Below are 15,656 nucleotides of genomic sequence, written 5' to 3'. Positions count from 1 at the left end.
AATCTTAACAAGTAAGAACCAATGGATAGTCATATACAAAACAAAAAACAAACAAAAGCAAATCTCTACTTTTATCTTAAACCTACACAAAAATTAATATTAATTCAAAAGGACCATTAACCTAAATGTAAGCTGAAATTATAAAATTTCTAAAAGAAAACATAGCAAATAAGATTTAATGGCTTTAAGTTTGGCAAAGATTTCTTAAATAAAACAGAAAAAGTGTGATATAAATGAAAAAATAATTTTAATAAATTGTACTTCATCAAAATTAAAAACTTTACTTATCAAAAGGTACTGTTAACAAAACAAAAAAGCAAGCCATACACTGGGAAAAGATATTTGCAAAACATGTATCTGACAAATAATTTGTAGCTAGACCATAAAAAGGATTTGTATAAGTTAATGATAAAAAGATAAACAACCTAATTAAAAATGGGCAATATTTGAACTGACATTTCACTAAAGAAGATATATGGATGGCAAATAAGTAAAGGCACAGATGATCAACATCACTGATCATTAGGAAAAAGCAAATTAAAACCACGATAAGATACTATACAATAAGATACATCCACTAGTATTACTAAATTAAAAAGACAGACAAAACCAAGTGTTGACAAGAATATAAAGCATCTGGAACTCTCACACACTGCTGGTGGGAATGTAAAATAGTAAACCCATTCTGGAAAACAGTTTCTTCAAAAGTTAAACATATATCCACCATATTACTCAGCCATTCTAATCCTAAGTCTTTACCCAAAAGAAATGAAAGTACACACACACACACACACACACACACACACACACACACACAGGCTTGTATTTGCAGCTCTATTTGTTATAGCCCCAAACTGGAAACAAACCAACTGTTCATTTGGTAGATCTAATGCAATACTACTAAGCAATAAAAATGAAAAAATATAACAACATGAATCAATCTCAAGGTAATTATGCTCAGTGAAAATAGCTCGACAGAAGAGTAAATGGTGTATGACTCCATTTAGATAAAATACTAGAAAATCCAAACTAACCAAAAATGACAGAAAGCAGATCAGTGGTTGCTTGAGGATGGGGAGTCTGGTGGGAGGCAGTATGAGAGAAGGATTACAAAGGAGGACAAGGAAACCTTGGGAGATGAAGGATATATTCATTATACTGATTACAGGGATAATTTAATGGGTGCATACATATGTCAAAATTTATTAAATTGTGTCTTTTAAATATGTGAGATTAACTCATATTGTATGTCAATTATACTTTAATAGAGTTGTCAAAAAAAAACACAAGAAAGCTAAAAATTATGGTGTGTAGAGTAGAAATGTTAATACCTAGGCAACATATATCCTCGAATAATAATAAAAATGGGGAGGTTGAAATATTGGAAGAAATTTTTTTAAATACTAATATTCCAGTGGCTACAGAAGAGAGCTAAGTGTGCCGCATTCTGGCTGATAGGAAGCCATGAGGAGAGCCGCACTGTGTCCCTGCATCATGGAAGCAAGGCAGCAACCAAAGCTTATCTAGCTTTTGGTGGAGAGCTTCCCTGGACTACGGAGACCACATTCTGTGCACTGCACCTGACCTAATACAAGACCCACCTAATAATGGCCTGCATCGGGAAAACCACAGCATGCAGGGTGGCGTAGTAAATCAATGAGAAAATATTGTAAAATGTAGTGAAATTCTACTATGGTCTAGCTGAAGAATCCCTTCGAATGCCCTGACAGACTTTTTTTTTTCTTGTAAAACAGCACTTAAAAAAAAAGTGTGCTAAAATAAGAAGCACCAATGTAATAAGTGCATCAATTCAAATGATAATGAATGTGTCTTGAAAAGACAGCAGACACTGTGGCAAAGCCTTCCAGGGTGCACTGCAGCTAGCCTCATGCTGTTAAACTGCATTGCAGCCCTGTCCTCTCCAAAATAGCGTTAAGACCTAGCACAACACTGGGATCCATTTAAAAAAAGAAAATAGAAAATTACATGCACAATTAGAAATTTTCAAATCAGACCTTTAAATCACTGACCAATAAACTCACACCTAAAACACTCATGAAATAGACCTTTAGAAATAAAGCTGAAGCAGACTCTGGTAACTCCCATATCAGAAAACATGTCTTATTCTCAAACCAAACTGTCATTTGTTTCTCAAGTTACACGTTCCACCAGTGCTCAGATATGTACATTTTTTTCCCCCAATTCTAAGGGAGCCTCATTCAGAGACACCCAAATGAATGCTTTTACAGAGAATTGTTTACAGTCACAGGGACTCTCTGGAGATACTCAAATCAATGAAATACAAAAGTCTACAGATGATAGCACTGATAAACCAAGCTATAATGTATGTCTATGGTTTTTTTACAGTTTGCATTCACTAAACAGGATTTTAACAGATAATATTCCAAGCAACGGTTTATTAGCAGAGACTGAAATTCATGCTTTGTTACCTCAGAATGACTCTACGACTTAAAATTCAAGATGAGAAATCTGCATGTATTATAAACTTCAGTGCACAGAATAGAATGCTTCCTTTACAAAACATGACATAACTAACCAAATGATAGATTTTTTAAGTAATTTTGGAAAATGTCTTGTTAGGTAATTTGCCTGGCCAGAAATCACATAATGAAGGTCCTCTGTCAAACACTAATATGGGATCTGACACATAGTTTCCATCTGGTTCAGCCTACAGTCCTACGATAGACTTTGGTTGTTTCCAAGTTTGGGCAATTATGATTAAAGATGCTATAAACCTCATATGTAGGCTTTTCTGTGGACCTAAGTTTCCGACACCTTTGCGTAAATACCAAAAAGCACAACTGCTGGATCGTATGGTAAGAAAGAGTATGTTTAATTTTGTAAGAAACTACCAAACTGTCTTACAAAGTGGCTGCACCATTTTGAATTCCCGTCAGTAATGAATGAATAAGAGTTCTTGTTCGCTCACATCCTCGCCAGCATTTGTTGTCAGTGTTCCAGATTTTGGCCATTCTAATAGGTACGTAATAGTATCTCGTTGTTTTAATTTGGATATCCCTGATGACATATGATATGGAGCATTTTTCACATGCTTCTTTGCCATCTGTGTATCTTTTTTGGTGAGGTGTTTGTTAACGTCTTTTGCCCACTTTTTAATTGGGTTGTTTGGTTTCTTATTGCTGAGTTTTTAAAGAGTTCTTCGAATATTTTGGATAACAATCCTTTAGCAGATGTGTTTTTTTGCAAATATTTTCTCCCAGTCTATAGCCTGTCTTCTCATTTTCTTGACATTGTCATTTGCAGAGCAGAAGTCATTGATTTAATAAAGGACAGTTACCAATATTTCTTCCATGGATTGTGCCTTTGGTGTTGTATCTAAAGAGTCACTACCATACCCAGGGTCATCTAGATTTTCTGTTTTCTTGTATAAGTTTTATAGTTTTGCATTTCACATTTAGTTCTATGATCCATTTTGAGTTAATCTGAAGAATGTAATGACTGTGTCTAAGATATATTATTATTTTTGCTTGTGAATGTCTAGTTGTTCCAGCGCCATTTGTTGAAAAGACTATCTTTGCTCCATTGTATCACCTTTGTTTCTTTGTTCAAGATCAGTTAACTATATTTATGTGGGTTTATTTCTGAGCTCTCTGTGCTGTCCCATGGATCTATTTGTCTGTTCTTTTCCCAGTACCATATTGTCTTGATTCCTGTAGCTTTACTGTAAGTCTTGAAGCCGGGTAGTGTGAGCCCTCCAATTTGGTCGTCTTCAATATTGTGTTGGTGATTCTTTTACCTCTTCATATAAAGTTTACAATCTATTTGCTGATATCCACAAAATAACATGCTGTGATTTTTGCATTGCATTGAATCTATAGATCAAGTTGGGAAGAATTGACATCTTGACAATATTGAGTTTTCCTATCCATAAACATGAAATTTATATAGTCCTACTTTGATTTCATTCACCAGAGTTTTGTAGTTTTCCTCATATAGATCTTATACATAGTCTGTTAGATTTATACTTAAGTATTTCTTTGGTGGGGGCTAACATAAATTCTATTATGTTTTAATTTTGAATTCCACTTCTTCATTAAGAAAGCAATTGACTCTGTATATTAACCTTATATCTTACAACCTTATTATAACTGCTTATTAGGTCCAGATTTTTTTGTTGATTCTTTTGGATCTTCCTACATAAAAATATCATGTCATCTGAAAAAGATTTTAATATTGAAATCTTTTTAGCCTCAAAAACCCAAACTCAAATTAAACCTGTCTTGGAATCACTGGGCACAGAGACCCAAATTAACATTTTATTCATCAATTAATCATTCATTCAACTGTATAGGGAATTTTAACTTCTTGGATCTTAAGATGTTTGATGAATAGATGTAGGCACAGACATTTCTTTAAAATCTGCTTCTAGGAAGTATGCTGGGAACACTTCAGTTTTTTTTATAAGTATTGATTTATCTGACATAGAAACCCAAACAAACAAACTTCTGCTACTAAAATACACCTATTTAGAAAGAAAATTTCATTTATGCAGTACAGAAACATAGACAATGAGTACCAGTTTTGAAACCCTGGGGATTTTGTTCTTTATCAGCAGTAAAACCTAAACAGCAATGGATGCATTTCTTTTTGGCTGATTTGGCCTGAAACGCTATACTCAGTTTACAGATATAGAAATCTAGACATGTGCAGAACTATGCTCTTGACTCAACTTCTAATAAGTGGAGTTTACATGTGAAATAAAATTTATAATTTTTTCCATCAAGTGACAAAATGGAAAACAGTATTTTAACTATATTGAATGTAGTTGGATTATATAGCTCTTTAAGCAGGTTCTTTATAATTCTTTGCCTTTTATATATGTCAATATGAAACCTATGATAAATGTAAGTGTATTATAAAGTATAAGATACTGATCTTTAAAAAATAAATTTACACTGACTTCTCAGCAGAAATAATGAAAGTCAGAAGACAGTAGAAGAATATCAAAGTGTTAAAAATAATTCCCACTTCAAAGACAGAATCAACTGGATTGGATATGGGTGTATAAAAAGAAAAACTGTGGGTCACTTCCAGGTTTCAGACCAAGAATTGTATGAGTGGAGTTTCCATTTACTGAGATGTGAAGACTGAAAGAGAACAGATTTGAGTGTGTTGGAGGGTAAAGGGCAGTGGATAGCAGAAACTGAGGTTTTGAAATGCTAACTTTGAAATATATATTAGACATCATAGTGAAGATGAAAAAGAGGTAGTTGGACATTCAAATTTGAAGTTCAAGAGAGAATTCCAGGCTTGACATACATTTCAGAGTCAAGAGTAAATACATGAGACTGGATGAGATCACTGAGGGATGAGCATAGATACAAAAGAGAAGAGGTCTAAAGACTGAGCTCAGGGACATCCAATAATTGGAGATCATGGAGATGAGAAGGAAGTAGCAGAAGAGACTAAGCTAGGACAGCCAAAGATTTAAAAAAATTGAATGAGCATGGTATGTCAGATGTGAAATGAAGAAAGTCTTTAAATTGGTAGGGAGAGCACAGTCGATCAACTGAAGACTGAAGATTGATCATCAAATTGAGTAAAACGAAAATAAATATTACCTTGGGAAAAGGTTTGATAGAATGGTGGGGGAGAGAGGCAGATTACAGTAGGCTCAAGAGAGAACAAAAAGTGAGACATTAGAGCCAGAAGTTTAGACAACAGTTTCCATGAAATTCCTGTAAATGAGTAACAAAATTTAGTATAAATATAGAACATCTGAATAACATGATTACAAATTTGAACTAAGGGACAAATATAAACCACTGTACCCAACTATTTCAGAATTTATAATTTCTCAAGTATACAGATCATTACCAATAATTGACCATAAAAATAGAAGACAACGAATTTCAGAAATCTGAACTCTAATAGTATGTTCTGAAAAACAATTTAATTAAGAAATCAATCACAAAAGTATAAATAAAAATTCATTGTTTCTGGATATTTAAAATCATAATGGATCAAATAAGAAGTCATAATGGAATTCAGAAAATATTTCATAAAGTAGAAAGTAGATAACAAAACTTGTAGGATACAAATATTTTAAAGAAAATGTATGGCCTTAAGTGTTTATGTCAGAAAAAAGCCTGAAAAGTAAAAATGTAAGCATTCATCTGAAAAAATTAGAAAAAATAGTAAATCTAAAGAAAATAGAAGGAAATAATAAAGAATGAAAGCTAATGAAATAGTAAAATGAATATTAGGGAAGATCACCAAAGCAAAAAGTTGGCCTTTTGAAGAGATAATTAAAAACAATAAACTAGAAAATGAAGAAATCACTACAGATTATGTGAACATTAAAAAATTGAAAGGTATTATAAACAACATTATCCTAAAAATGTTTTAAAATTTAGAGAAAATGGACAAATGCCTCAAAAAAACAGATACTGACTGGAATAAGAAGAAATTTCTAATTCTTTATTTATTAAAGAAAATAAAATCCCTCAAAGAAATGTTGATATCCAAATGGCTTCACTGGCAAGTACTAAAATTCCAATATTATAGAAATTCTTCTAGATATTGAAAGAAGACAAAATAATTTGGAAAGACTATTATCATAAGGTTTACATTATCTTGATACCAAAATCTGATTTAAAACAGCCCCAAGAAAGGCAAATTGTTGGCTAATCTTAAATATAAATATAGATATAAATATCTTAAAGTAGTTAACTGAGACCAGAAATCTATGAAAAGTATAATACACCCTAACTGATTTGACAAAGCACATCCATTCCTGGAAAAAAACAAAAAAAACAAAAAAAACAAACCAAAAACCAAAAAACAAACAAAACTTCAGTAATCCAGGAATAGAAAGAAACTTCTTCAACCTGATAGAAGACAACTTTGAAAAATTTACAGCTAATATCTCTAATTGTTGACAGTCTGAATGCTTTCCCCTTAAATATGAAAAAAGACAAGGATGTCCACTTCACCATTTCCATTTAACATTGTGCTTGATGTTCTAGACAGTGAGACAAAGCAAGAAAAAGAACAAAAAGCATGAAGATTGAACAAGTAAAATATCTTTATTTGCAGATGAACTGTCTATATAGAAAATTAAATGGAATCTACAAAAGGGCTACTAGATCTACAAGGTAAATTCAGTAAGGTTGCAGAATACAAGATAAATATATAAAAATAAATTATGATGGTTTTAGCCCTGAAATGTAAAGAGCTGCAAAGACATCATTCCCATTGTTACAACAAGAAAATGATGATTAAACTGCAAATCAAAGACTTTTCATGAAATCATCAGGGTAGTAAGTTGCAGGGCAAATTGCCACCCCAAAATCTGAAAAGAAAGGCAAATCAGGGAGTCACAAATAAGGTATGCTCATCAGAAGGAAATGCTAGAAAAAAAAATACTGTGACAAAAATGAAGAATGCCCTTGATGGATTCATTAGTAGACTGGTCACAGTAAAGTATAAATCTTTACGCTTGAAGATAGGTCAATAAAAACTTTCCAAACTGAAAAAAAAAAAAAAAAAAGAACAAAACATCCAAGAACTGTGGGATAATTGAAATACCGGAAGGAGAAAAAAGAAGAGAACAGGAGCATAAAAAATATTTGAAGTAATAATGATCTAGAAATTTTGAAAATGAATGTACAGTATCTATATGCAGAGAGCTGCAAAACACTGATGAAAGAAATCAAAGATCTAAATAAATGGAGAAATATTCCACGTTCATGGACTGAAACACTCCATATTGATAAGATGTCAGTTCTTCCCAACTTGACTTAAAGATTCAATGCATACCCAACTGAAATCCCAGAAAGCCATTATATAGACATCAACGAACTGACTCTAAAGTTTACATGGAAAGGCAAAAGACCTAGAATAGCTAATATAATATTGAAGAAGACAAAGTTAGAGGATTCACATTATCCAATTTCAAGACTTACTGTAAAGTAATAGCAATCAAGACAGCATGGTTTGGTAAAAACAAAACAAAACAAAACAAAACAAAAAAAACCAAACCAAAATAAACAAAATAGATCAATGAAACAGAATGGAGAGCCCAGAAATAGGCCCATACAAATGCAGGCAACAGATCTCTGGCAAAGGAGCAAAGACAACAGAGAAGAATGGAGCTGGAACATCTCTTGGACACCCATATGCAAATTAAGGGAATCTAAATATAGACTTTATATCTTTTATAAAAATTAACTCAACATAGATCACTGATTCTAAGTATAAAATGCAAAACTATATAACTGCTAGAAGAAAACAAAGGATAAAAATATGTGTTCTTGAGTTTAGTGATGAGTTTTTAAATACAACACCTAAGACAATCTATGAAAGAAAAAGTTGGCAAGTTGAAATTTATTGAAATTTCAAATTTCTGCTCTGCAAAAGAAGCCGTTAAAAGAATGAAAAGACAAGGCACAGACTGGGAGAATACATATTTGCAAAACACGTATCTGATAAGAATATGTATCCAAAATATACAAGGAATTCTTAAAATAATAAGCAGACAAACAACTGAAAAATGAGCAACAGTTCTAAACAGGACACAACACCAAAGACACACAGATGGCAAACAAGCATATGAAAAGATGTTCCACATCATTTATCATTAGAGAATTGCAAATTAAAGCAATGTGCTATGGCAATACACCTATAATAATGGCTAAAATACAAAAATCTGATAATACCAAATGCTGACAAGGATATGGAACAACAGAAACTCTCATTCATTGCTGGTAGAAATGCAAAATGGTACAGCCACCTTGGAAAAGAGTTTGGCAGTTTCTTATAAGGCTAAATATTGTTTTACTATATGCTCCAAGGTATTTACTGAACTGATTTGAAAACTTATGTCAGCACAAAAACCTGCACATGAAAGTTCATAGCAGCTTTATTCATAATGACAAAAACCGGAAGCAACAAGATGTCCTTCAATAGGTGAACGGATAAACACATTATGGTACATACATATGATAGAATATTACTCAAGAAATGAGATCTCAAGTTATGAAAAGACATAGATGAACCTTAAATGCAAATTGCTAAGTGAGAGAAGCCAATCTGAAAAGGCTATATACTGTATAATTTCAATTATATGACATTCTGGAAAAGGCAAACATTATCTCAGCCAGGTGACCAAAGTCAAAATCAACAGTGATAAATCATACTAATAGTATAAACCCATGATACTCTGGATATATGTACCTAAAATAGCACTTTACCTCTGTGCTTTCTCTCAAAAACATATTACTCAGTCTAATCATGAGAAAAACATCAGACAAATCCCAGTTGAAAGACATTCTACAAAATACCTGATCAGTACTCCTCAAAACTGTCAAGGTCATCAAAAACAAGGAAAGTCTGAGACTGTCATAGCCAAGAGAAGCCTAAGGAGACATGACAACTAAATGTAATGTGGTGTCCTGGATGGGATCCTGGAACAGAAAAAGGACATTAGGGAAAAACTAAGGAAATCTGAATGAAGTATGGACTTTAGTCAATAATAATGTATCGATATCAATTCATTAATTGTAACAAATGTACCATACTAATGTAAGATGTTAATAACAGGAAACTGAGTATGAGAGATGTAGGAACTCTGCACTATCTTTGTCATTCTTCTGTAAATCTAAAACTTCTAAAATACAAAGTTTATTTTTAAAAACAATTGTATTTTCATATATAAGCAATAAACATTCAGAAAGTGACATTTTAAAATTCCATTTACAACAGAATCAAAAAATAGGAACTACATAGGGAAAAATCTGACAAAAGAAGTACAAATCTACACACTAAAAACTACAAAACATTCTGAGAGAAATTAAAGACCTAAGAAATGGAGAGAGACATACTGTGTTCAGTGAGTGGGAACACTTGGTAATTTTTAGATACCATTTTCCCCCAATTCCAATCAAATTCTCAAGGAGGCTTTTTTGGCACACGTTGCAAAGCTGATTCTAAAATCAAAATAAAATGCAAAGGAACTAGAATAACCAAAACAACTTTGAGAAAGCACCAAGTTGGAGGACTAACACTACCTAATTTGAACACTTAATCAGGAGTGTTGTATTGGCCTCAAGATATATAATAGATCTTCTCAACAAAACAGATAACTAAGAAGTAGACCTACACATATATGGACAACTGACTTTCTAAAAAGATGGGAAACAATTCAATGTAGAAAGGATAGTTTTTCAACAAATGGTGTTGGAACAACTGGATATCCATATGCAAAAAAAAGTGAACTTTGATCTATACCTAGTACTATACACAAAAATTAACTTGAAATGGATCCTGGATTTAAATATAAGTACTAAAACTATAAAACTGCTAGAAGAAAACATGGGAGAAAAATCTCAGTGACCTTAGGCTTGACAACAATTTCTTTAAAAGAAAACAAAAAGCTGTATATAAAAATTTTTAAATCAATAAATTTCACTTAATCAAAATCAAGAACATTTGCTCTTTAAAATATACTGTTAAGAAAATAAAAAGGCAAGCCACAGACTGGGAGAAAATATTTGTAAAACATATACCTAACAAAGGATTTGTATCTAGAATACGGAAAAGATTTTTACAACTTAATGATAATAATATAAACAACTCAGGAAGAATGTGCAAAAGATCTGAATAGACACCAAAGAAGAAACATGTATGGCACGTAAGTACATGAACAGATAGATGTTTGAAATAATTAGGCATTGGGGAAGGCATATTAAAACCATAATACACACCTATCAGAATAGCTAAAATTAAAAAGATACTGCACCCCAAGTGTTGGTGAGAATATGTAACAACTGGACCACCTATACACTGCTAGTGCCAACATAAAATAAAACAGTACAACCACTTTGGAAAACAGTTTAATGGTTTTTTTCAAAAGTTCAACATACACCCATCAGATGACTCAGTCACTCTACCGTTAGGTATTTTCTAAGAGAAATGCACATGTCCATACAAAGACTCACATAAGAACATTCACGACAGTTTTATTTGGTACAACCCCAAACTGGAAACAACTGAAATGTATATCTATACAATGGAATACTACTCAGAGATAAAAAGGAATAAACTCTTGATTATATGTGACAACATGGATAAATTTCAAAATAACTATGGTAAATGAAAACAGCCACACGAAAGAATATATACTATATGATTTCACTTATATAACATTTTAGAAAATTCAAACAAATCTCTATGACAGAAAGCAAGTCAGTGGTTGCCTGGGGACTGGCAGGGTATGGGGAGGTTACAGAGAGGGGGCATGAGGAAGCTTTGGGAGTGATGGATAGGACCACCATCCTGATTGTGGTGATGGTTTTACAGGTACACACAAATGTCAAAACTTACCAAAGCGAACACTTTAAACTATGTGCAGTTTACTGCATGTATGTCAACTGTACTTTAATAATACTGTTAAAACAAATATATACAAAAAACCTCCAAATTATTATACATCTATCTGTTAGAATATTTTAATAAACTCAAATGCTTTCAAAGAACATCTAATGACATGGGAAAATGCTTATGGTATACAATTAAGAGAAACTGGCCAAATATATAACTTAATATAGGATGATGTCAATTACATAGAAAGCTTATATATACACAGATAAAAATGTTTCTGGTTAGAAATAGATCTACATTAATAATCACTTTCCCTAAGTTATGGAATCATAGGTGATTTAATTTTCTTTATACTTTTCTCTATTTTCAAAGGTTTTCTTTGTTGTTGTTATTATTTTTATTTTACACGAGCTTGCAATATCTTTTTAAGCAGGAAATTTAAAGGTACATGAAGGGAAAGAATTTGAGTGATTATCTGTCCTGACAAATGATTCCAATGTATGTACCACAGACCCTTGAAAGCCAAAGAGGGGGCTCTGGGAACTAACATGTGAACCAAGTATTATTTGTAGACTTAATATATTTCACACTCATATGAATTATTATTTTTCAAATATTTGTAGAGTCACTGAAATTCAACCTTACTGAATCTGTAGAACCTCTATTTCTCACATCAACAGATACTAAAAGTAAAATCATTAGCCTGGATGTCTTCAGAAACTTATTCCCCTATATTTACTGCCTGTTGGCTGCTTTATTGAAATTTCTTCTGCTACCGTACTAGTATGTAAGGACACACATAGTACCTGACATTCAATTAACAGGAGTCCCATTATATGTTTCTCTCCCATTTCTCTGCTATGACTTTTTATTATATTCTAAGCCACCCTTTTTTCTAAGTTACCGTCAACCTGTACTTTGTGCTTTCTTACACTGTTCAAATGCCAGAACATAATTTAAGTTATAAAGGTAAGTTAACGATCAAACACCAAAGTCAAATAGGCTCTGTTCTGGGAAAGGCTTTGTAAAAGCAATTTCAGTTAAACATTGAGGCATTCTGCACATGTAAGGTTAAGATGACTAAACATTTGATTCCTGGTTAAGTGTGGCATTTCCAGTCTGTGATCAATCTTGGGAAAATCACTTAATATGTACTGAGGTTTCCACAACTGCTCCATAATAATCCTCTCAGAAATTAAAGTCAACAAATAATTTAACTATCATTATAAAATACACTACAAAAAGCAGAGCTATTTGTAATAAACTATTAGTTGTTCAAAGGCAATTTAATTTACCTCAAAGAATTATTCTCTGCTTTTTGTCTGCCAAGTTCACTTTCCGTATCCATTGCCTTTCTTGCTAGTGATTTCATTTCTTTTTCCACAGTGGTTATGGTTTCCTTCATCAAAGTCATATTTGACATTTGCTCCAAACGTTCATCATCAAGCTATACAAGTAGAATGACAAGGTTACTAATGTCACTGAAAAAGCCTTAGTGATCGTCCTAAAGTGACACCCACTTGTACAAACTGGCAAGTGACAAGATTTACATGCTAAGAGAATCAGATCAGACCTGAACACTGAGAAGCGGGACGGACAAGGTGTGGTGGGGCAGGTATATGAACAGTAATGTCCACCTACATTTTCAATCTGGTCCAATTTGGTTACAGTACACATTATTATTTGCAAAGAAATTATCTGTTGTTCAACAGTAATAAATTATACATATACAGTGAGAGTATGAAAAAATTGTTTTTCTCCTATCTACTGTTTTTACCCATTTTAACAACATAATACAGATGAGTTTATAAATATATATTTAAGATATAAATTAAATTTGGAATAGAAAGTTCTCTTAATTCTGTTTACATAATCATAACATCTCAAACATATGTTCATAGCATCTCAAATCCTTGTTTTGTAAAAATATGATGCTTCACACTTTAACTTCATTTTAAATATCTTTTTCTCATTAATTTTCATTTAATCAAAATTTTCTCTTCTCTACTTACTCTTTAGGTAGAATAAGGCAGTTTAACTGTATCTGGCAATGTTATCTTCAATGAAACAGGGAGATGAGAAAGTTGCTAAAATCCCTGAGAATTATCTCTAATGTCTTTTTTTAAAAAAAAAAAACCCACTTCTCAACTGAACATAAAAGACTTCACTCACATGTTTTAGAAGGAAATAATGAAAAAAATGACAATTTACTCCATACATTCCATCTTAAATATTTTAGGATTATAAACACTATCTTAGAAAAGCAAAAGAAGTTCTCTGAACACAGAAAAGGGGAAAGGGGGAAGCTACTGACAGTTTATGGACAAAAGCACAAAAGTGATTTTTCTTTACATTATGAACTGTACATTCCAGCTCCTCTATCCTTTGTTCCAAGTGAGCCTTCTCATTAAATGCTGTCTCTTGGGCAATCTGGTTAAAAAAACAAAAACAAAACAAAGTGTTTTCAAAGTCATTGCATTGTGTTTAACATATGTTCACATAAAAACAGCTATTACAAACCTTTAGTCTTTCCCTCAGACTATCTCGTTCTGTGGTCATCCTTCGTAAATCAGTGAAGGCCACATCTCTTTCAGTCTCCACCCGCCGGAGGATGGCATGTGCTGTTGTTGACTTAGGAGACTTACAGCTTTTCATCATTTCTCGTCGAAGTCGGGCAATTTCTTCCTGCGCCTATTATTTAAATACATAGATAGACTGGTACTTAATAAGCTTTGTAACAGACATAAATATAGAGTTATGTCTTATATCTAACCAGTTAAAATTCAAGCCTATATTAACATGTATGCAGCAAGATAATGGTATAATTTTTAATGAGTTTATACAAATAAATGCAAATGATGCCCCTAATATGCAAGTGAATGTACACAAATAAAAGTTTGATTTACAATATCTTTGCCAAAATTTCTGAAACTACTTTGAAGGTAGTCGATGAGAGAGAATATTTTACTAAGAGATATATATAGTATGGACCATTCACTTGGTGATATAAATTTAAATTCAGCACAATTCAAGTAGAATACTGACTTAATAAATATCATCAGTGTTCCAGTCTTTGCTACATAAATGTATAGGCCACAGTCATGTCCTAGCTACTTTTACCCTGACGGAAAGGCTCACCAATCCTTACTGACAACTCAACATACTATCTAAACACCTATTCAAATCTGTTCTACACCTGCAGATGACAGCATATTTTACTTTGTGGCTTAAGTCTTTCATCTTCCTTCATCTTGATTTTGATCACTATTTATTCAGCTAGCCTCCGAATCTGAGGAAGCTATATTAACTTCCTAAATTCCACAGTTAAGCCTTTATTGGAATCCTGAACCTCAACTCCTACAGTGTATATAAGTTATCGAGGTCATCTAAGTTATCCCTGACTCAATTATAATCATTTTCTCTTACTATGAATAAAAGCCTCTCCACTGGCTCTTTCTCAACCCTGCCTTCAACCATGGACAGGGCTCCCATAAATTGAAAAACTGTCACTTAATCCTGCAGCCCATTTACCATCCCATGTCTCTTTTTCCCTTTTTTTTTTTTTAAGTGTTGTGGTCTGTACGCATGGCCTGTTCCTTACCACCCACTTTCTTACCATAGTGTAACCTGGCTCCACATCCACCCTCAGCAGAATTTCAACTACCTCACCAAATCCAATGGCCTTTTTTCATTTCCTGTTCTTGATATTTTGGCAACATTTGACATTGTTTTCAACATCTTCCTTGTTATTCCTTTCTTCCTTGGGCTTATAACATTGTTCTGCCTTAATTTCCTATCTTCCTAATCTCTCCCAAAGGAAGAAAACATCCCAAGAGTCTCTTTTTATAGCTTTCTCTCTCTTTCAGAGACCTCATCTACTCTGAAGGCTCAAAACTCACTCTAAGATGACTTCTAAAACTATACAATCAGCTCTTGCCTTTCTCCCCACCCCAGTCCTACAATGCTTACTGCCTAAGGGCAATCACAACCTGGATGTGCTATCGTCTTCCTCCATCTGTCTGAAACCAAAGTCTTTTCTCTCAAATTGTGTGACTCTCTTATTTCTTCTTCTACTACTGTTGTAGCTGCCAGCCCCCGAAAGACACAGGACCACCAGAAATCAGTGAGTTATAGGAAACACACTCTTTATTCAGCCAGCTGGGTCTGCCAGGGGTACGCAGACCCCAAATTAAGTAGCCCCGAAATGTAGAGGTACAGGATTTTTAAGCCCTAAATCCCATTCCTCATTCTGTCTTAAACACAAAGGTCTATTTTTCTCCTATTCACTACCT

At 33.1% G+C, this 15,656-nt stretch overlaps 1 protein-coding gene across 4 annotated transcripts in view; it reads right to left on the bottom strand.

Annotated features, from left to right (window-relative positions):
* TSGA10 (testis specific 10) overlaps positions 1-15,656 on the bottom strand; it is a 102,686-nt gene that overhangs the window by 58,455 nt on the left and 28,575 nt on the right. For all 4 annotated transcript variants that reach the window (XM_006909414.2, XM_025045056.1, XM_006909415.2 and 1 more), the window contains 3 exons: positions 13,885-14,055; positions 13,717-13,794; positions 12,660-12,811 (listed from right to left, as the gene is read on the bottom strand). In XM_006909414.2, coding sequence (XP_006909476.1) covers positions 12,660-12,811; positions 13,717-13,794; positions 13,885-14,055 — 401 coding nt within the window. The remainder of the gene's footprint in view (positions 1-12,659; positions 12,812-13,716; positions 13,795-13,884; positions 14,056-15,656) is intronic.

This window comes from Pteropus alecto, unplaced genomic scaffold, assembly GCF_000325575.1.
Source record: "Pteropus alecto unplaced genomic scaffold, ASM32557v1 scaffold223, whole genome shotgun sequence".
NCBI lineage: Eukaryota > Metazoa > Chordata > Mammalia > Chiroptera > Pteropodidae > Pteropus > Pteropus alecto.
This window is presented reverse-complemented; position numbering and strand designations above follow the sequence as displayed.